Source organism: Coregonus clupeaformis, chromosome 24 (assembly GCF_020615455.1).
Source record: "Coregonus clupeaformis isolate EN_2021a chromosome 24, ASM2061545v1, whole genome shotgun sequence".
In the NCBI taxonomy this organism is placed as follows: Eukaryota; Metazoa; Chordata; class Actinopteri; order Salmoniformes; family Salmonidae; genus Coregonus; species Coregonus clupeaformis.
This window is the reverse complement of record NC_059215.1, coordinates 30035600-30057134: the sequence shown is the minus strand read 5'-3', so window position 1 is coordinate 30057134 and position 21535 is coordinate 30035600. Positions and strand designations below refer to the sequence as shown.

Below are 21535 nucleotides of genomic sequence, written 5' to 3'. Positions count from 1 at the left end.
ACGAAGTTGATGGTCGGAGGGCTGGAACATAATAATTTACACAGCAAATTGACCACAACTAAACCCAAAAAGAGATTGTGTTTGAAAATAACAATCATTTCATACCTTTATTATGCTGAATTAGCTGACTCCCCCCCTTTGGGTGGCCAAAAGAAACCACCTGTTGCCGACCCCTGCCCCTGGAAGTCTGGCTGTGGTGAGGGGACGGTGCTTTAGCACCAAGCCTTTCCCAGAAGCTGACACAGGTTTCCACCATCGCAGGCCTCTCTAATATGGCAGGAACTGGAGGAGGAAGAGGAGGGTCTTGAGGAGGGCCCCCGGGGCCTGTTCCGCACCAGGCTGGGGAGAAGAAGAGCAGCCAGAAGGAGGGAGGAGGAAGTGGAGGGGGTGGAGGGGCAGGTGCGACGGCGGCGCCAAAGGATCTCTGATTATTCCGATGACGACTGCATCCGATATTTGGTCCTGGGCACCTTGGCTGCTCTGCTAGCGTTGTTCCTGGACCTGCTCTACAGAGCCAACTGGGGCTAAGTGGCCAGTCTCACACCCTATTGCATACACACCCGCATACAGACGCACATGCAAGCTTATACACTGAGAAATTAAAAGTAAAATTTATTGCACTTTAAATTAAATGTCTATGCCATTAGATATATTTTTTATTTATTTGTAGATGGCCTATAAATCAACATTCTGCTAAACACATTGAAATGAAATGAAATTATACACAGAATGTCCTTTAATCAAATCTAGGCTATGCATCATTAAAGAGAAACCGACTGAGTTCCAATGTAGCTTCTACTAGTTACTTTGCTCAGCATGGCTTGGCCTGGTTGACTATCTTTATTTTTTTTGGCGTACTGCAGTCCATAATTTAGGCCCTTAAAATCTACCCTAGATTCTAGTTCAAGCATACCTCAACAGATCTCAAACGTACTCTCCCCTTTATTTGTGTTCCTCCCAAGTCTCTCACCATGTAGGTTTTTAGTACTAAAATATGAAATGCACATTTAGAAATGGATAGGCCCACCAAGTAATGCTGCTGAGATGACTTGAAGGCTATAGTGTTGAAGTCCTACTGTAATAGTGTTCAGTTGGTGAGCGAATAATGCAGTGTAGTACTGCTCACTCACAGATATGTAATCCTTTAGCACCACCCCAGTGATTGTATGATGGGCGTATCTGCTTGCTTGTACAGTCATGACTTTGTACTGTAGCCTGAAGACAGCTAAAATTGTGTTTTTGCCTTCTCAATGAATAGTGTTTAGACTCACTAAGCTATTATATGCCTTAGCTTTTTCCTGTTTGTCATGTTGCTGATTATTTTAGATTTTATGTTGTCAATGGCTCTTAATTCAGCAGGTTTATTTATTTCTGTCCATACATTTTACTTATCCCTGTCGTACTTGTATTGGAACTGTTTTCTCTTTGTTTCATGAAAGCCTTTTAAACAAAAGTAACCTTTTTAATGTGCTGCTTTGCATTACACTTTTGGTGAAGTAGCTAGCTATGTCCAAGCTTTATGACTGTTTGAGAAGCGGCCTCTAAGTGCACTGATGTACAGTATAAACAGTTCCTAGTTTAGGAGGGATTTAAGGACATTAGGAAAGAGATGCCGTCCATCTCTCTATAAGTTGCTACAACATTTCATGATTATCTGTGCTGCTGGTAAATGGACTACGCCCTGTAACAGTGTTGTAGTAATATGTTCAAGTCTTAGGGATATCACAGTGCATTCTGTAATGTCTCTCCCTTGTAGGTGGGTTTTCAGAGGCTGAGTCTAGTCACTATATCTGCTTTAAATGCCCAGTATGTGTCTGGGCACATACACATTGATTTATGCAATCGTGATAGTATGCAGTACGTATTTCATCTAATTTAAAATGCATCATAAAATGCATCATACCGGCTGTATTTTGAAAGATATATATCTTGAAAACGTAATTGCTGACATGCAAAAGATTTTGGGACTATATCAACAATGGACTAATGAAACAAATACCAAAAGGTAGGTTTTGGCAGGAATTTTCCTTTTAAGAGCGCTCTGTAATTGGAATAGTTGCTATTATTTAAAAAGAAAGGACATTTCCCAGCAATAATTTGTTCAGGTACTTCCATCTCAATGCTGCTGCAATAAACAAGCACTTGTACTGCTATTTAATATAAAATGTCAGTCTTATGCTGTGTTAATGAATATTATTTTTCAATCAGTTACTGTCTGGAATCTTTCGGATATTATTTCAAACATGGAAATTGTCCTGCCAGTTGGAAATGATGTTATGTTTTCCCAGGTTTTATTTTTGCTGCACAGAGTGGGTCGGTCTGTCAGTCCAGTGATTTTGCTTTTGCATTGTTTACAAACAGGTCTGGTCTTCCTGTCAGGTAGCTGGTCCAGAAAAGGCATGATTTATAACAATGGTTTATTTTACAGGCCTCTAGCCAGGCACTCTTTGGGACAGACCTGGACCCTGAAGGACCCCCTCTGCTGACCCCAGAAGTGACCTCTGAGCTGTTTGCACACTCTGGAGAATGTGCTGCTCCGTCCTACAGCAACATGGAGGAGGTGGACTAGGGCATGGCTGAGACGCCAACGACATGGCATAAAGTTCCAGCTGTGGAAATATTCTCCTCAGTAAAAGACACTTCAGTGCTTACTAATTAACTCGGCATCTTTAGGGTGTCCCCTCAGTGGTGCAATGCTAGAAATTAAAGAACTGGTTCTGTGGCCGAAAGACCAGCACATGTACCCGTCACCACAGATGCGGTGGACAGACCCACAGACTCACACATTTTCCACGTTCATCTGTATTTACACATCAACTGATACAGACCAACTCATACTGTATATGTAGGAATATCCATGCAATGCATTTCCTCACACATACTAAACACACACACAAATACAAACGGCATGTTTGCACTTACAACAAAAGCCTCCACACTCCTGTTGTCCTAGAGCCCCCGGGTTGCAGCCCATTGTTGGCTGATAGAAGAGAAGTGCTCAACAGCCCATCTAGACAATGTTGGTGGCCCTGCCGCTCACAAATGCACCTTTGTTTGGGTATCCCCTAAAACGCCACTTGAAATGACACCTATTTATCCCATGATCATGCTTTGGCTCAGAGGTCACAAAGGGAGGTCGCCAACACCAAACTAATTCCCCCCCCCACAACAACAGCCTGTTGTGAATGAGGGGAAACGGTGAGGTGGGAGGATGGGAGATGTGTCTGTGTAAGCATTTGTTTGTGTTTTTCTTTGATACTTCTCATTGAGGTATTGCCTGGTCTGATGTGTTTTGTGATTTTTGTTGGATTCTGTAAGCTGGGTTGAAATTGTAGCAATTGATGTAAAAGTGTGATGGTGCATAAATTAAAGGTAGACTCAGCAATATGACAGATGCAGAAAGTAAATGGCATAGTGGGTCAATTTCCGCAACAACTAAGAATGTTGAAGTGCGAGGCTCAGTTTCTCTGCTGTTTTGGTGCTTTTGCTACCACACTGTGAACAGCGTGAAGCGAACCCGTGCACATGCACAGATACATGGTGTGACTGTGTGAGAGCAAAGTGTTGCATCTCGCTCATCTCTATCTCTGGTGCTGCTTGTGGCAATGTCATTTCACTGAGTCTACCTTTTTAAGTTTGTTTTGTAACAAGTTACTGGATTTCTGTTTACTACTTTCATACCCATCTGGATTTAGTTGCTTTCCTTTAGATTTTTATTTTATTTTTACTTGGTAAATTATCCAATCCTGTGGATGCAATTTTTGGCAAGATACCAGCTTGATATACACTGAAATGTGCATGTTGATACACAGTAGCCCTAGAATAAAATGCGGTTACCTCTCCTGCTACATATCTTTATTTCTGTTTGAGTGGACTGTCTTGTACACCCCTCCTCTCCCTTCCTTTGTAATGGACTGCATAATGAGAATGCTGCTGTGAATAAAATATAAATGGTTTAATATAAATAAAACCCTTTTTGAGAAGCGCTAAAAGGTTGTTTGTGTACACAGACTGATTCAGTAGTGACGTGAATGAAGTTGCCTGGCAGAGAAGTTTGGGAACGTTTAATTCTTTACCAAATCAGATGGTTTTTTTTTTACCCTCAGTTTGTGTACAATGTTCTGTGTGAAGTTGTTGGTCCTCCAACCGGCACTGCTCCTCTAGATGGCGCTTCTTACTGTATTTACTTGCAGACTCCACACTTTACAGTAAGAGAAGAAGAAACGGCGTTTCACAATGAGGAAGTAAAAACAAACATTTTCTGGCGCTGAGTCAACGGAAAAGCCGGTAGGGTGGTATGTTTATGTGACTAGTTGTACAAACTTAGACAGCTAATTTAAAGAAAATGTTTTACTACATAACGAACCTGTTTTGACAAGTGTAATAGCTGTCTTATAGCCATGTAGCTAGCTAGCTACAAATCGAGTTACTGTTGTGGACGAAGAGGTTCTGGTTTCAGTAACTTGCCTTAAAACCCTCTGGCTATACTCATTGACAACTTGGTTAGCTAGCTAGTTAGTCAAAGAAAAGTAGGTTTCCACAACCGATAATTCGAGAGTGGAGCCACATCATGGCATACTGCGACAAGACCGGTGATCATCCCTTAGCTTGTCTAAACAATGAGGACAGTCGTAATGGACATGACCCGGCGACAGATAAGCAGCCGACTCCACACTCCAAAGGAAATGAGAATGATTACTGTGCCACTGAAGAAGCCCTGACAGTGTCTGTCCCTAAAGGGTTGTATCTAAAGAAGAAAAAGCTTGTCCTTCACGTTGACCTCAATAACACCATCTTGGTGTCTGATGCCGTGACAAGTCAAGGAACTATTGCAGCTTTGGATTACTTTATTTCCACTGTGACATGGGGACAAATGAGTAAACAAGGTAAGACCAGGTTGAAATATAAGTGACAAGCCTCTTAGGGGCCAGGCGACCTCAGTCTAAAAAGCCACTTAGTTCCTACATGTAGCCAGTTTTATTTGAAGTAGTGGTCTATTCTATAAAAATGAAAATTATCCTAAATATTTCTTAAGGAGCAGATGCCCCACTTACTATGTAGTGGCACACCTCTATCCTTTTTCTATAAATGACATGACAATTCAATAAGTGGAATCACTACTGTGCCTACCTGCCATGGTGATGTCATTGCTGTGTGCAATTGCTTAACATCTGCTTCTTTATGTGCTCTGTAGGTAAATGGATGTGGATGAGTGACTCACCTTCCCTACTCCCACCATGTGAGGGCGCTGTCAGCTACTACTCGCAGTTTGGCCGGGTGGCAGGCTTCACCAGCTCCACTGCAGGTCGTCGGTTCCGGGGCGTGCTGGACGAGCACTTGGCGATGCTGCGATGGCCAGAGGAGCTGAAGGGGGACAAGGAGCTGGCTGTGAAGGGGGAGGACGGACAGCTGTACCACTGGATCTTGCCCTCTTTCTTCCAGCTATTGAAAGACCTGGTGGCAGAGGGGAGGGACTTTGCTATCCTGTTCCGCACCTTTGGCTCAGACCTTCCCCGCGTGCTGTCTGCAGTGTCCCGTGCCCTCACTCAGGGCTCCCACCCACTCTTCCCTGACCTTCCAGCACTTAAGGTAAATCAAATCAAATTGTATTTGTCACATGCGCCGAATACGTGACCTTACCGTGAAATGCTTACTTACAAGCCCTTAACCAACAATGCAGTTTTAAGAAAATATTTACTAAATAAGTAAAATAAATAAAAATAAATAAATAAAAATAAAAGTGATGAGGCTATATACAGGGGGACCGGTACCGAGTCAATGTGCGGGGGTACAGGTTAGTTGAGGTAATTTGTACATGTAGGTAGGGGTAAAGTGACTATGCATAGATAATAAACAGCGAGTAGCAGCAGTGTTAAAACAAAGGGGGTATCAATGCAAATTGTCCAGGTGGCCATTTGATTAATTGTTCAGCAGTCTTATGGCTTACATTTTAGACATTTTAGTCATTTAATAGACGCTCTTATCCAGAGCGACTTACAGTTAGTGAGTGCATACATTATTATTTTTTTCATACTGGCCCCCGGTGGGAATCGAACCCACAACCCTGGCGTTGCAAACGCCATGCTCTACCAACTGAGCTACATCCCTGCCGGCCATTCCCTCCCCTACCCTGGACGACGCTGGGCCAATTGTGCGCCGCCCCATGGGTCTCCCGGTCACGGCCGGCTACGACAGAGCCTGGATTCGAACCAGGATCTCTAGTGGCACAGCTAGCACTGCGATGCAGTGCCTTAGACCACTGCGCCACTCGGCGATAGAAGTCTTTTGGACCTAAACTTGGTGCTCCGGTACCGCTTGCCGTGCGGTAGCAGAGAGAACAGTCTATGACTTGGGTGACTGGAGTCTTTGACAATTTTGATGAGTGCTTTGGGTGGTGATTGAGGGTGTGATGCTGGATGTGGTGTCATTAGGACAGTTGCAATAATGATTGTTGTCCTGGCATTTTACCAAGCTCTTACTCACTGGCTACCATATTAAATAGGCACATTGCTCTTATCATAATCACTACTGTTAGCTAACTTGCCAATAGCCCAGTAATTGCAATCATTACTCATTGTAGGCTCTCTGTTGCAGCTTGTCATTGAGAGAGTGACACTATGTTACAGGTGGCTATGCTACTGAGAGTGAGTTATAGTCCTTTGAGAGAAGTGATGTTCTTCCTCCTCTGCCTGAATTAAGAGATCAACCACACTTCACAATTATAGACCAATTTTTCAGCTTGGGCCAAGTCTGTTTCTTCTGAAAGACTACAGTTATTGTGTGTGTGTGTGTGTGTGTGCATGCGTCTGGGCTTGTGTGTGTTTGTGAGGTTGTGGCAGTGGGATATAGGGGTCAAAAATCTGTAAACTTGTTCCCAGAAGATTGAACAGTGCCCTGTTCAGAAGGTCATTCACAGTGAGATGTAGGGTTGGTGGTGCTACTCCCCTGGGTATAGAGTGTGCCTGCAGGCTCTTCTCAGCCCCCTCACCCTGTTCTTGTACCTGTTCGTTTACTGGAGCAGAACACATCGATTTCTGCAGGGAGGAGGCTCAAAGGCTGCTACGGCACACACAGTTAGCTGCAAAAACATAAATAAACATCCAGATGATGACTTATTCAAACTGTCTCCTGTCAAGGGCGTCTCGGCACTGAGTTTGAGGGTGAAAGAGGATAATTTGATTTAGCAGGTTTGGAACTTGCATGACCTGTAAGCATAATTGTTTCCTCTCATTCTAAAATGATAGCTATGCTGAAGTACAGATGATTTCCATAATTTCTGATAGATACCTGATACCTGTACATCTCTAATAAACTGCCGATCAGAGAGAGTATAAGAGATGTTAAAGCCAGCTGTGTTCTTTCTGCTCCCTCCCCAGCTGAGTGTGAATGAGACACCAGGCCAGATCCGCTGCAGTAAGAAAGGGGCGGTCCTGACCCGGGCAGAGGAGCGTCTGTCCACACGTGACGGGGAGCGAGCCCTGTACCAGTACCTCAGCTCTGTCCAATGCCTGGGGGGCTTCCAGGACCATTTTGACTGGTAGGTGGACCTTTTACAAAAGACTAACGTCTAGCCTAATCACACCAATGAAGGCACTCTAGTATTGGAGGTGCCCTAGTTTTCTGGCAAGCTCATAAATCCATCTTTGAATAGGTAATTTAGCCCAAGTTTTATTTGTAATGTAGAAGTTCTTTCTGCATTGACCTCAATGAAAGTTTCAGTCTCGTTGATGTAGTCAGGACAATGGTCTCTATCTGTAGGTGGGCCAGGAACACCTACTCCATCCTGGGAGGGAAACCTCTGTGGGTGGACCCCTTCGACCAGGATGTCCAGCACATCTTCATCGATGACAACATTCGACAGAATGACAAAGACACCATCGTCCATCCAAAGGTATGTTTTTGCCTCGGTTAATGTGCTTTTGGATGGTTTGTGCATACTCATATGGAAGTGGATGTTTCCCCTTGCAGATAAGTTGTTTGCCTTAAATATCCTCATGGTGTTTCTGTTCTTGTTCCATGGTTCTGAAGGTGTTCCTGGACCGAGACAGCTCAGAGACACGCACAGCCTCCACCTCAGAGCTGTATGACCTCTGTCTGGTCCAGAACGACCTGCTCAGGGCCATCTCAGACCCAGAGTATTTCACCCAGCGCATCAGCATCTGCCAGGAGAACTATGACAGGAACCTCCAGCAGGGGGCAGGCTAGAGTGGTTTGTCTGCAGCCCAGAGCCCCAGGGTGAGAAGGGGTTGGGAGAACTCAGGGGTCTGTAGACTGGAGGTGGAAGGTCAAAGGGAGCTCCTGTAGTTGCTCCAACTCCTCCTCTAAGGTCAATATTCTCAGGGTGTGACACTGGCAACCAATATATTGCATATGTAGAAGGCATTATTTTGTAGTAGTATTTTGCTGCTGTTTTTAAATGAGAATATAAAAAAATAATAGGTAATCGATATAAAGGCATTGTTTACGTATACCAAAATCTGTTCAGAAAAGACTTGAATGGTCATACTTGAATGTTTCTAATATCACAAAGAGAGAGAGCTACATAGTTGAGCAGTAACTGTTACAACTTGATACATACTCTAGTCTACAGACATGTTAAATTACTTTTATATTAACCACATTTAGTATTACTGTTTGACTATTTATCATGGCAATACAATGGATGAGCTTGACCTAATATAATTTGGGTTTATGTGGTTTGGGGGTTTATCTGCACTGAAAATTACTTTACTTTCTTTGGAAGCGCTCTTATGTGAAAAAAATGATGTATTTGTGTCACACATTTTCTTGAAGGTTTATCATGGTGGTGGATGAGGTGAGGTGAGCGTCCCCGTTACAATGTAAAGCGCTTTGGGTGTCTAGAAAAGCGCAATACACTGAATGTACAAAACATTAAGAACACCTTCCTTATATTAATATTGTGTTGTACCCCCCCTTTTTGCCCTCAGAACAGCCTCAATTCGTCGAGGCATGGTCTCTCAAGGTATCGAAAGCGTTCCACAGGGATGCTGGCCCATGTTGACTCCTATGCTTCCCACAGTTGTGTCAAATTGGCTGGATGTCCTTTGGGTGGTGGACCATTCTTGATACACACGAGAAACTATTAATCTTGGAAAAACCCAGCAGCGTTGCCATTCTTGACACAAACCGGTGCACCTGGCACCTAATACCATACTCCGTTCATAGGCACTTAAATATTTTGTCTTGCCCATTCACCACCCTCTGAATGGCACACATACACAATCCATGTCTCAAGGCTTAAAAATCCTTATTTAACCTGTCTCCTCCCCTTCATCTATACTGACTGAAGTGGATTTAATAAGTGACATCAATAAGGGATCATAGCTTTCACCTGGATTCACCTTGTAAGTCTGTCATGGAAAGAGCAGTGGTCCTTAATGTTTTTGTTCACTCAGTGTATAAGTCGAATCAATGATTAGTATTAGCATATATATTTTTAAGCTTAAAGGGAGTGTGGCGTTTGACTACTGCAAATTTGAGACACCTTTTCAAAGTAGCCCATCACAATCACCAGGATGTGGGTAATTGTGGAAGATAAAGGTGTCAGCATGCTTCAGTTCGGCTGGCCCGGCTAGGCGAACCGAATGAGTGTGCTTGCATACTCCCTTAAAAGACCTTCGCTTGAAAAATGAGAAAAAAGCGACAATAGTACTGTTTGTCCATTTTGAGACACCGTAGTAGTATACACTTCCTCGAAGTAGTCAGAATTAATCTAAGATAATTCAAAAAATCGCTCATTAATTTTATCGTTTTTGCCGAGGAGCTCTTAGTCGCGCAATTTTACTTCTAACTAAGATGTTTGGTGCAGTATTTTCAATAAAAAATGTGTATGAAAATGAGTCGTCTCGTTGAACGACAACAAAGACTTAATTGAAGAATCCCTACTGTTGACTAATCACTGACTAAGGGGCGTAGACTTCGGCAACCAACTTCGGCTTGCCTCAAGAAAAAATGTTGTGTGCTCGAACAGCCGAAAAAACCTTTATTGAAGTCCAAAACTAACAAAAATGTCCCAATGCCGTCATAACTGTTTAGACTGGGAAGCATGCGGACGCCTTTTAAAAGCACAATCAGGCCTTTGACTGCAATTGTACAAAAAGAGGCATGGGGCATTGTTGCTAAGGCAAAGTCACATTTGATGGGAGACAGATTCAGATGCAAGATTGTCTGTTGAACCGACTGACTGTTACCTTATCATGCACTCACAAAGTCAGTCTGAATGCTTGAATCTGGAGATACTTTGTGTCTTTTTGTATGTCATTGTCTTACATCAGATAGCGTGACTAATCGTCTGCACTGATTGTCAGTTGGGGGAAGAGTAACGCGTAGGAGTGACACCACCTGACTTAAGACAATGCTTGTATGTTTCATGATGTACATTCTCAACAATCAGCTTGTATTCATGTGTGGTGTTCAATAAACCTCCTGAGTGGAAGAAAATGTACTTTTGTGTCACCTAGACACACTGTGTGTATGTGAATGTAATGACCAAGTATTGATCAGAGTATTACTGTCACATAAAAGCACTATTGATTTCCCCTCAGGCCTTTTGGATACAGTTAAGTTGTGAACATGTAAAAGTCATTGATTATCAGCCTACATGGTGAAGACTAATAGTGTACCTTGGGGAACAAATCAATCAGGAATCATAAGCAGTTCAGTGTGTGAGGTTACATTGAGTGTGATGGAAGTTTTATTATTAGGGAGATACATTGATAATTGAATGCACTGTGTACTTATAAATTAGCCACGTTGTAGACTACAGGGACTTGAAGAGAGAAACGTAGTTCTAAGAGCATTTTAGTCTGGAAAATAGTTAGACAGATTAGTAATGACATTGTAATAAATAGTTAGCACACTACATGTGACTGGACACTTGTAACCTGAAAGGACATTATTGTGGTCCTATCTCTGCAGACTCTCCAGGCTGGGCATACCCAATCTTTTTTTTTTTTTTTGTGATCCACTTGACATTTTAGTCATTTAGCAGACGCTCTTATCCAGAGCGGCTTACAATTAGTGAGTGCATACATTTTTCATACTGCCCCCCCTCTGATCTCCAGCACAATATGTACAGGGTTGACTAATGTGATGTAATGGCCATTGTTGTGTTGCCTGATTGCAGCAGCAGATGCTATGTCCTCTCATTACAAGCCAAATGGGCCAGCACAGTGTGTACAGTAGGAAGACTCCCTCGCTCAGAGTACACCAGAGTGTGCATGTCCAGTGTGCTCATTGTGTTTAATGGTCTGTTCACAATACTAGGTAGTATTTAACTCCTGACTCCAAGTAAAGGTCTCCAGGGAAATAATTTGATATGAGTTGTAGCCTGTGTCAGATTTACTTTATAAATATGAAGCCTAAATGGCATGATAGTCTTATCACACACATTACAGTACATGTTTTCCCTTAGAAAGATCTTGTGGTCAATTTGCAAATGATTTGTAATTATGTTCTGCCCCCACAACCATCTGCTCAAGAAAAAATTGGCCCGGCTAAATCTAGTTGATGATCCCTGTTCTAGGGTGTCTGGGATGATGGAGTTGATGTGTACCATAACCAGTCTTTTAAATCACTTCATGATTACAGATGTGTGCTACAGGTTGGTAGTCATTGTGGCAGCTAGACTTGGGAGCAGGAATGATGGTGATCAGCTTGAGACATGCAGTGATTACAGACTGGAACAAAGAGAGTTTGAAAATTAACTTGAATATGCCTGCCAGCTGTTCTGCGCATGCTCTGAGAACGTGCCCTGGAATACCGTCCGGCCCCACCAGTGTTGCCAATTTAGCGACTTTGTCGCTATATTTAGCGAGTATTCAGACCCCTCTAGCGACACATTTTCAAAAAAGCGACTAGCGACAAATCTAGTGACTTTTTCTGGTGTTATTGGAGACTTTTGGAGACTGACGAGAAAGCACGTATCGTTCTTACTCTTCTCAACGAGCAGCAGGTGCTGCCGTGGGCCCCACCCCCCCCGTCCCAAAGCACTCACAGGCGGCCCAGTCCTCGCGCAGCAGTCCCTCCCAGCTGCAGTCAGAGCAGGAGATGTTCACTCCTCCGCGTCCAGACTGCAAATGAATCGTGCATGCGGGAAGCCGCCGCTGGCTGATCCCGCCCTGGCTTACATTCAGGGAGGGATGTAAATGTAAAACATTTACAAAAACAAGAATCGACAGAAGAAAGTTAATTTGTAGTTCTAAACATATTGAGGGAGTTTTTACTCACTTTTTGTCTCTCCCACGACGTTATTCCTCTCTCCTACAGCATCCATCACAATTACATGCACATGGCCAATTATGCAAAGTAGGTGATGACGTCATTTAGCGACTTCTATCGACTTTTAGGACAGCCAATAGCTACTTTCCTTGCTGAGGAGTTGGCAACACTGGCCGCCCTACAGCCTTGCGAGTGTTGACCTGATTAAAAACCTTATTCACGAAGGCCTTGGAGAGCGAGATGTTGGGGATGTTTTTGTTGAAGCATGCATAAAATGCATTGAGTTCGTCTGGTAGGGAGGCATCGTTGGGCAGATCAAGGCTGGGGTTTCCTTTAATCCATAATGCACCGTAGCCCCTGCCACATGCAGCGGACGGTGAAGCATGTGTAATAGGATTCCATCTTGTTCCTATGTTGTCCTTTTGATGGCTCTGCGAAGGTCGTAGCGGGACTTCTTGTACTTGTTTGTGTCCTCAGCCATAGCCTCGGGGTTGGCTGCGAAAGCCCTGTGTGCGGTAGCCCTGTTCTTTACCTTAGCGCCAACCTCTGTGTTAGTTCCGAATTTTTGATTGGGGAAGCAGCGAACATTCACTGTGGGGACAACGTCGGCGATGCATTTCCAAATGAAGCTGGTGACAGAGGGGGTTAGCTCGTCGATGCTATCGGCTGTGTCCCGGAACATATTCCAGTCAGCGCTAGCAAAGCAGTCCTGTAGCATAGCCTCCAGTATGGAGGACCATTTCTCTACGGAGCGTCACAGGTACTTCCTGTTTGAGCTTCTGCTTGTAGACAGGATCAGGAGTATAGAGTCATGATCTGATTTGCTGAAGGGGGGCGAGGGAGGGCCTTGTATGCTTGCTTGTGGGTATATTAACAGTGGTAACCTCCCGAGTGGCGCAGTGGTCTAAGGCTGTGCCACTAGAGATCCTGGTTCGAATCCAGGCTCTGTCGTAGCCGGCCGCGACCGGGATACCCATGGGGCGGTGCACAATTGGTCCAGGGTAGGGGAGGGAATGGCCGGCAGGGATGTAGATTCGATTCCCACGTGGGGCCAGTATGAAAAAATATGCACTCACTAACTGTAAGTCGCTCTGGATAAGAGCGTCTGCTAAATGACTAAAATGTAAATGTAATGTCTAGGACTTTATCGCCCCTAGTGGCGGAGAAATGTTGATGGAAGTTTGGCCTCACGTGTCTTAATGATGCGGAATTCAAATCACCAGCAACAAGGAAAGCAGCCTCCGGTTGCATGGTTTCCTGCTTGTTTAGAGTCTCGTATAGTTCGTTATGTGTCAGCTTGTTGTTTTTCTTGTCCTGGGGTGGAATATTTACAGCAGTCACAATAACAGCTGAAAACTTTCTCAGGAGGTAGAAGGGTCGGCTTTTGACCATCAGGTATTCAAAGATAGGTGTACAATGGGTCGAGACTTCCCCTGCGCTAGTCAGCAAACCATTTGCTGTTGATGAAGAGGCATACCCCTCCCACTCTCGATTTCCCTGAATCCAATGTCCTGTCCGTTCGGTGAATGGAGAATCCATGGAGTTGGATAGCCATTGGGGGTATCTTGTCCGAAAGCCATGTTTCAGAAAAGCAGAGAATATTGCAGTTACGAGAGTCCTGTTGATAGCATATCTGCAATCGGGGGTCATCCATCTTATTATCAAGTGACTGATTGGCCAATAGAATGGAGGGAAGAGGTGGTTGGTTTTCCCTTCATCTTAATCTCGCCAGGACTCCCCCTCTCCTGCCTCTTTTACGCCAGCGTTCTGTCTTGGGTTGACTGAAAATTGGGTTGGAATTACACAAAGAGCAGATGGGCAGATGAGTCGAAGTTGAAGCTGGAATTGAGGTTAGAAACTGCCGATCTGATGTTCAAAAGTTGTTGTTCGATTGTCGTGTATTAGGATTATGCCTTTGTTAAATGTTTTTCATGAAGAAATGGAATGTTGTTTATGTTAGGTCAAATGTGGCGTTTGTGGGGTGACGCCCCAGGGGAGACTGGTGATTGGCCAGAAGAGGGAGCACCCATCTTTTTGCATTGTTTATAAGTAGGGGCTAGACAAAGAGAAGGCAGAGCGACCATTGCAATCCGGGCCGTCGCTCTCCGGATGTCATGACATCTGTCACTTATGCTGAAGCTTGTGATATGAATAAACCTTATGATCCAAGTTCAGTATGAGCGGACTCCTTTGTTTATCAGCAATACCCACCAGCATTCGACGCGATACCACACGATCATAAGAAATTATAGCGAATACATTTCATGCAAAAAAAGTTCAGATAAACACCAAAATAATCACAAAATAGCAAAGTTGGGTCGGAGCTAGCAAGACGGCAGCCATACAGTACGGTGCCATCTCACACACAGGTTGATCTGAAACATTATGAAGCCTACCCCAGTCTCCACCTCATGGTTTTAACTTCCTCAAGAGGGCAGTGGAGATTCTGGATATTTTGCTATATATCTATACATCAATCTCAGATGAGTGTTTACTGTGTAAATGAGATGTGCAACACGAATTTCAAACTAGTAGAATTTATGATAGAAGTAAAAGATATTGAGCATCAGAGAATCACCACAGGGAAGACATTTGTTGTAGCTTATTATTATTCTAAGAATGGAAATTGCTCACTGTTGCTCTCCAAGGCTGTGTAGATATTCCAAAATGCACCTCGGGCTAAATGAAAGGACAATATGGATTTTGTTTATGCATGTTAATACGACTCAATAACCTACAATGTTAGCTGGCCCACGCTATAGCTCAGGTTATAAACTCACAGACTCAATCATTGATTGAAATAACAATGCACAGTCGATGTCTTTATGTTATTGATTGGCTATTTCAAAGAAATTATAAGATAACACCAATGACCATGAGGAAAACACGAACTTTGGCTCATTGATGTGGAATGCCCAAACCAAAAATATGTTGTTAGGTGAGAGTAGCCTATAAATAGCACCTGGAATATCAGTCTGATCAAATCCAATTTTATTTGTCACATGCTTCGTAAACAACAAGTGTAGTTAGTGAAACGCTTACTTAGGGGCTATTCCCAACAATGCAGAGACAAAAATGATAAATAATAGAAAAGTAATAACATGATGAATAAATACACAATAAGTAACGATAACTTGGCTAAATGATTGATGAACCTATACAGATGAGTACATGTTGAAGAGGGCCAATAAATGTATTTTAAATGAATTAATTAACTTGAGAGTGCCTTTGAGACGCTGTTGCGCACGAAGTTGGGAGGAGGGCAGAGCGAGCTATATTATAGTGAGCCAATGGAAAGGCGCCCAGGTCTTGCTCACTGTCGGCTTTGCTCAAGACTAAAACGGGAACAATATCTCTGTCAGGCGCATACTGTCTTCGAGTTGAGTCCAGAGGACTCACCATCTCAGTGACTGGGTCTCTATCCCTGCAGTGGAACACGGTATTGTGCGTTTTGTTAAAACTTTTGTTGTCTTTTTGTGTCCTGTCTACTTTTCCTATAGTTCGTGTTTTATTAGGCGACTTTTCTAATGAAAAATAGGTTTCAGGAGACACTCTGCTATAGCCTAGTGTGCAATTAATGTTTTAAATGACTAGTATAGCTCTGCATTGTATGTGTGCAGCAGATAGGCTATGCTTGACTTCTGATGCGAGGATAGGCTATATAAACTGCAACATGAATGCATTATAAATTTGATGACGAGCATTGTCCACATTTGACGCGCAGATGCATTCGTGGTGTGCGTTTTTTGGCAACCGCGCCACTCTTATGCGCACTTTGACATTACAAAACTTGGGCGTACGTTTTCATCCTTTGTGAAAAATGATCGTGGTGTGAAATGCACACACCGTTGTCTGCTTTAGAGAGATTTGATGGATCGTTGCCCACTGAGCACACCACGTCATTTCAACTTGGATAATTGGCTAATATTTGGTTGAGACGTTGATCAATGAGACCTATATTCACGCACTCAAAAAGACAGCCAAAAGTTAGTTGAATTTCCGATGTGTTATCACTACGCTTTCAACCACCATCTAAAAGCACAACCAAATTCCAATGGAAAATTAAAGTCTTATTTTTGGTTAAGTTGTCACCAAAATGTCTATCACTGCGCATTTTTTTCAACCATTTAAAAGCACAGCAAAGTTCAAATACAATGTCAGATATTTTGTTTATTTATACAAAACATTAATGTATTATCACTGTTCTTCATCTAATAGCAGAACCAAATGACCTTGTTTGCAGTTAAGATTACATTAAAGTACATGGTGAAAGTGATCAATGCTGTTTGAGATTTTGCACAGATTAGGGACAGTTCGAAATTTACTGGGGGAGGGCTGGTCCAAATCAAGGTGTCATAAAAAAATGCACCCCCCCTCCCCAACATGAAAACTATTTTCACATTACCCTCTACGTGTACTGCAAAATACATTGCACACCCTCCCCCTCATAAAATTAACTCCAAATAATGTTTACGACCACAAATAACAATAACTCTAGTGACCCTGTGTTTATATTTTTACATGTTTTGTCATTTAGCAAATGCTCTTATCCAGAGCGACTTACAGTTAGTGAGTGCATACATTATAATTTTTTATACTGGCCCCCGTGGGAATCGAACCCACAACCCTGGCGTTGCAAACGCCATGCTCTACCAACTGAGCTACATCCCTGCCGGCCATTCCCTCCCCTACCCTGGGCCAATTGAGCACCGCCCCATGGGTCTCCCGGTCACGGCCGGCTACAACAGAGCCTGGATTTGAACCAGGATCACTAGTGGCACAGCTAGCACTGCGATGCAGTGCCTTAGACCACTGTGCCACTCGGGAGACAAGTTGAAGTCGGAAGTTTACATACACCTTAGCCAAATACATTTAAACTCAGTTTTTCACAATTCCTGACATTTAATCCTAGTAAAAATTCCCTGTTTTAGGTCAGTTAGGATCACCACTTTATTTTAAGAATGTTTTGGGTAGCCTTCCACAAGCTTCCCACAAGAAGTTGGGTGAATTTTGGCCCATTCCTCCTGACAGAGCTGGTGTAACTGAGTCAGGTTTGTAAGCCTCCTTGCTCGCACACGCTTTTTCAGTTCTGCCCACAAATTTTCAATAGGATTGAGGTCAGGACTTTGTGATGGCCACTCCAAGACCTTGACTTTGTTGTCCTTAAGCCATTTTGCCACAACTTTGGAAGTATGCTTGGGGTCATTGTCCATTTGGAAGACCCATTTGCGACCAAGCTTTAACTTCCTGACTGGTGTCTTGAGATGTTGCTTCAATATTTCCACATAATTGTCCTTCCTCATGATGCCATCTATTTTGTGAAGTGTACCAGTCCCTCCTGCAGCAAAGCACTCCCACAGCATGATGCTGCCACCCCCATGCTTCACGGTTGGGATGGTGTTCTTCGGCTTGCAAGCCTTCCCCTTTTTCCTCCAAACATAACGATGGTCATTATGGCCAAACAGTTCTATTTTTGTTTCATTAGACCAGAGGACATTTCCCCCAAAAGTAAGATCTTTGTCCCCATGTGCAGTTGCAAACCGTAGTCTGGCTTTTTTATGGCGGTTTTGGAGCAATGACTTCTTCCTTGCTGAGCGGCCTTTCAGGTTATGTCGATATAGGACTCGTTTTACTGTGGATATAGATACTTTTGTACCTAATTATATAAAATATGCAACACATTTTCCACCAACAGGTTTCTGTGCCAATGCACCACACAATCAATAAACAAAGCATACTGACTAAGGGCACTTCAATATCATGGTTTGCGTTTTCAACACCACAATAAATAGACAATGTCAATCTCGACAAACAGAAAATACATCCCTCCCAATCTTGTAGGCCTACCCATTATCAAAGGCTTGGCTTGACAATCTCAGAACTTTTGGGTGTTTTGTAACATATGTCTCTTTCCAATCCAGTAGCTGTGCGTCTGTAAAATCAATGGGGAAGCCAAGCAGGATATATATTTTTTTACAACCTATGTTGTGATAATTGTGTTGTTTGCTCTATAACCCGTTAAATATGCATTTATAGGGCACCATAATAGCCAATATAAGGCCGATAAGCCATAGTCTACATCATTTCACAGACACAGTTCCAAAAGACAAGTGTCACACAGTGGCGGAATCAATTTAACCACATTCGTTTGTGTTTCATCACAGTTAAAACCGGAGAGCAACATCTGTCCTGTTTAAGTCCACAAAGAAAATATTGTATGTAACAAAAAGTTACATGACCTACACAGCATGGTCAAATGCAAGTTAAAGTTAGTTGGGAAAGTTAATTTCACCACCTGTTTGCTCAAGTTGTAATAAAGTCATTACTAAAATGTTTCCGAAGCGGCAAGATTAAAATAGCCTAATGGGAAATGTAACCACAATGCACTTCAACTTTGAGGCTAACTATAGAGAAGCCACCAGAATACTGATGTTAACCTGTGGTAACCCCAAGATGTGCATTAAAACAGTAAAACAGCGCACTCTAACTATTGATTCAGAACCACAGAGAGTTACTGGAATGTGTGGCCTATCACTATCAGCACCAACAGCTGGACAGCACCTCTCTGGCGGAGGCAGCATCTCAACGAGCACATTCACACTGACTCATCAAAATAATATGTGCAACTTAGAATAAACGTGAAGAATATATGCCAACAGTCCAGACTAGATAAATAGTTGAGTATTACCATCTTGCTGCAAAGATGGAAGCAAACGTGAAATAAACTGAGCTAAAACAATTAATAACATGGTACGCAAATTGAAAGCATATAGACATTGATCATCTTACAGCAAAGATGACAACACAAACCATTTCAACTTCAACATTTCAACAACATTAACTATATGCCTAGCCTATTACAATAGCAATTTAAAGACACCAAAAACAATTCAGTCCAATCAATCAGTGTGTATGTGTGTGTGCAAAGAGAAAAACATGTTGACTCACCAAGTTATCTGTTTCTGTCTTCAGTCCTTTCTAAATAGGATAGATGGGCTATATGGGCTACGGTATAGGTTGAATGTGATAGTCTGCCTATAACCAGCCTGAGTAGGCCTATAACTCCATTCCGATTCTATTCAGAGTTTAGAGAAATTAATCAAATTGAAAATGAGCGATTATCAGGCTGGTTAATGCAATGAATGTCTGTTGAATTTGGAAAAATCCACCCGCACTCGGCCCCGCCCCACCTACTCAGCCAGTCAGGAGCCGCTACTGCATTGCGGCCGTGGTATACTGCATACTTTTTACTAAATGGTACATGCTAAATAGTATGCAACGATGAGTACATAGTATGCAGTTTAAGTATGTAGTACGCTAGTATGGGGATTCGGACACGGCCATTGTTTTCTATTAACAATGTTCCTACTACATTATGTAAGCACAATGAATGCCACTCGCTGCTATTTTTACTCAGTCAATTGCAATATTTGTCAACAACAGTTACAGATTGCACCTTTACTGTAACACTGTCAGCGCGTTGTGGTAATTGCCATATGTTCTGTTCTGTAATGATAACCTGCTCAGTCTGTCCTCATTTGCATAATTATTTCTACAGTTTGACATGAAGCTTTCCTGCCTATCTTACATAATAGGAGAGAAGCATTGATGTGTCTGAGTCCCCATTGTGCTGTTAAATACCACCCTCAATCAGTCTATTACTGGATGGCACAATGCCTGACTGTGCCAGAGAATAGGACCTGTGTCAGTAGCTGAGTGTAGATGCGGTGAGGAATCAAGCGCAGGAAACACGGGCGTTCGTCAACAGACTTTAGTAACAAAAATAACAGCACCAAACAGGCGAACAGCCAACCCAACCGGGAGGCAAAATACAAAGTACGCACAATACACACAGTGCGTAAAAATGACGATAGCGCACACAGTGCGGACTCTCGGAAAAAACAACAATCCTGAGAGTAATACCAAAGAGCAACAGCTTGACAAATAAACATGAAACATCGAACGGTGGCAGCTAGTACTCCGGGGACGACGACCGCCGAAGCCTGCCCAAACAAGGAGGAGGAGCAGCCTCGGCCGAAACCGTGACAGTACCCCCCCTTGACGCGCGGCTCCAGCCGTGCGCCGATCCCGGCCTCGGGGACGACCAGGACGACGCGGAGCAGGGCGCGTAGGATGACCCCGATGGAACTCGGTCAGCAGGGACAGGTCTAATATGTCCCTCCTCGGCACCCAGCACCGCTCCTCCGGGCCGTACCCCTCCCACTCCACGAGATATTGGAGACCCCCATCCGGCGTCTCGAATCAAGGATGGACCTCACAGTGTGCGCCGGAGCCCCTCGATGTCCAACGGGGCGGAGGAGTCTCTTCTATCTCATAGTCCTGGAGTGGACCAGCTACCACCGGCCTGAGGAGAGACACATGGAACGAGGGGTTAATATTCCTGTAATCAATAGGCAGTTCTAACCTGTAACACACCTCGTTCAACCTCCTCAGGACTTTGAATGGCCCCCACAAACCGCCGACCCAGCTTCCGGCAGGGCAGGCGGAGGGGCAGGTTTCTGGTCGAGAGCCAGACTCGATCTCCAGGTGCGTATACAGGCCCCTCACTGCGGTGGAGATCGGCGCTCGTCTTATGCCGATGGATGGCCCGCTGCAGATGAACGTGGGCAGCGTTCCATGTCTCCTCCGAGCGCCGCACCCACTCATCCACCGCAGGGGCCTCGATCTGGCTCTCGTGCCAAGGTGCCAGAACCGGCTGGTACCCTAACACACACTGGAAAGGGGTTAGTTGGGTGGAGGAGTGGCGGAGAGAGTTCTGCGCCATCTCGGCCCACGGGACGTATCTCGCCCACTCCTCCGGCCGGCCCTGGCAATAAGACCTCAGAAACCTACCCACATCCTGGTTGACACGTTCAACCTGCCCATTACTCTCCGGGTGGTAACCCGAGGTAAAGGCTCACCGAAACCCCCAACCGTTCCATAAACGCTCTCCACACTCTGGAGGTGAACTGGGGGCCTCGATCAGACACTATATCCTCGGGTACCCCGTAATGCCGGAAGACATGGGTAAACAGAGCCTCAGCGGTCTGTAGGGCAGTAGGGAGACCCGGCATGGGAAGGAGACGACAGGCCTTCGAGAACCGATCCACAACGACCAGGATGGTAGTACTCCCCTGTGAGGGGGGAAGGTCTGTAACAAAGTCCACCGAGAGGTGGGACCAGGGTCGTTGTGGAACGGGCAGGGGTTGTAGCTCACCCCTGGGCAAATGTCTGGGCGCCTTACACTGGGCACCCACCGAACAGGAGGAGACATAAACCCTCACATCCCTGGCTA

General features: G+C 44.1%; 3 protein-coding genes across 12 annotated transcripts in view; all 3 read left to right on the top strand.

The window, feature by feature from the left end:
• usp19 (ubiquitin specific peptidase 19) overlaps positions 1–3858 on the top strand; it is a 36122-nt gene extending 32264 nt beyond the window's left edge. For 6 of the 8 annotated variants that reach the window (XM_041846230.2, XM_041846233.2, XM_041846231.2 and 3 more), the window contains one exon: positions 262–2521. In XM_041846230.2, the coding sequence (XP_041702164.1) occupies positions 262–528 (267 nt within the window). In that variant the 3' untranslated portion in view covers positions 529–2521. Of the gene's footprint in view, positions 1–261 lie in introns of all 8 variants that reach the window. The other 2 variants (XM_041846234.2, XM_041846236.2) reach the window with 1 other exon arrangement.
• A 354-nt stretch (positions 3859–4212) lies between these two features.
• Positions 4213–9005, top strand: si:dkey-32e6.3. The gene is made up of 5 exons (XM_041846237.1): positions 4213–4886; positions 5195–5589; positions 7377–7537; positions 7759–7891; positions 8029–9005. Exons 1-5 carry the CDS (start codon positions 4571–4573, stop codon positions 8203–8205), a joined length of 1182 nt encoding a protein of 393 aa, XP_041702171.1. The 5' UTR covers positions 4213–4570; the 3' UTR covers positions 8206–9005.
• A 6569-nt stretch (positions 9006–15574) lies between these two features.
• The window catches only part of LOC121538339 (kelch domain-containing protein 8B-like), a 142602-nt gene continuing 136641 nt past the window's right edge, over positions 15575–21535 (top strand). For 2 of the 3 annotated variants that reach the window (XR_005995192.1, XM_041846238.1), the window contains exon 1: positions 15575–15684. The gene's annotated coding sequence lies outside the window, so the exon portion shown is untranslated. The remainder of the gene's footprint in view (positions 15685–21535) is intronic. The other variant, XM_041846239.1, reaches the window with a different exon arrangement.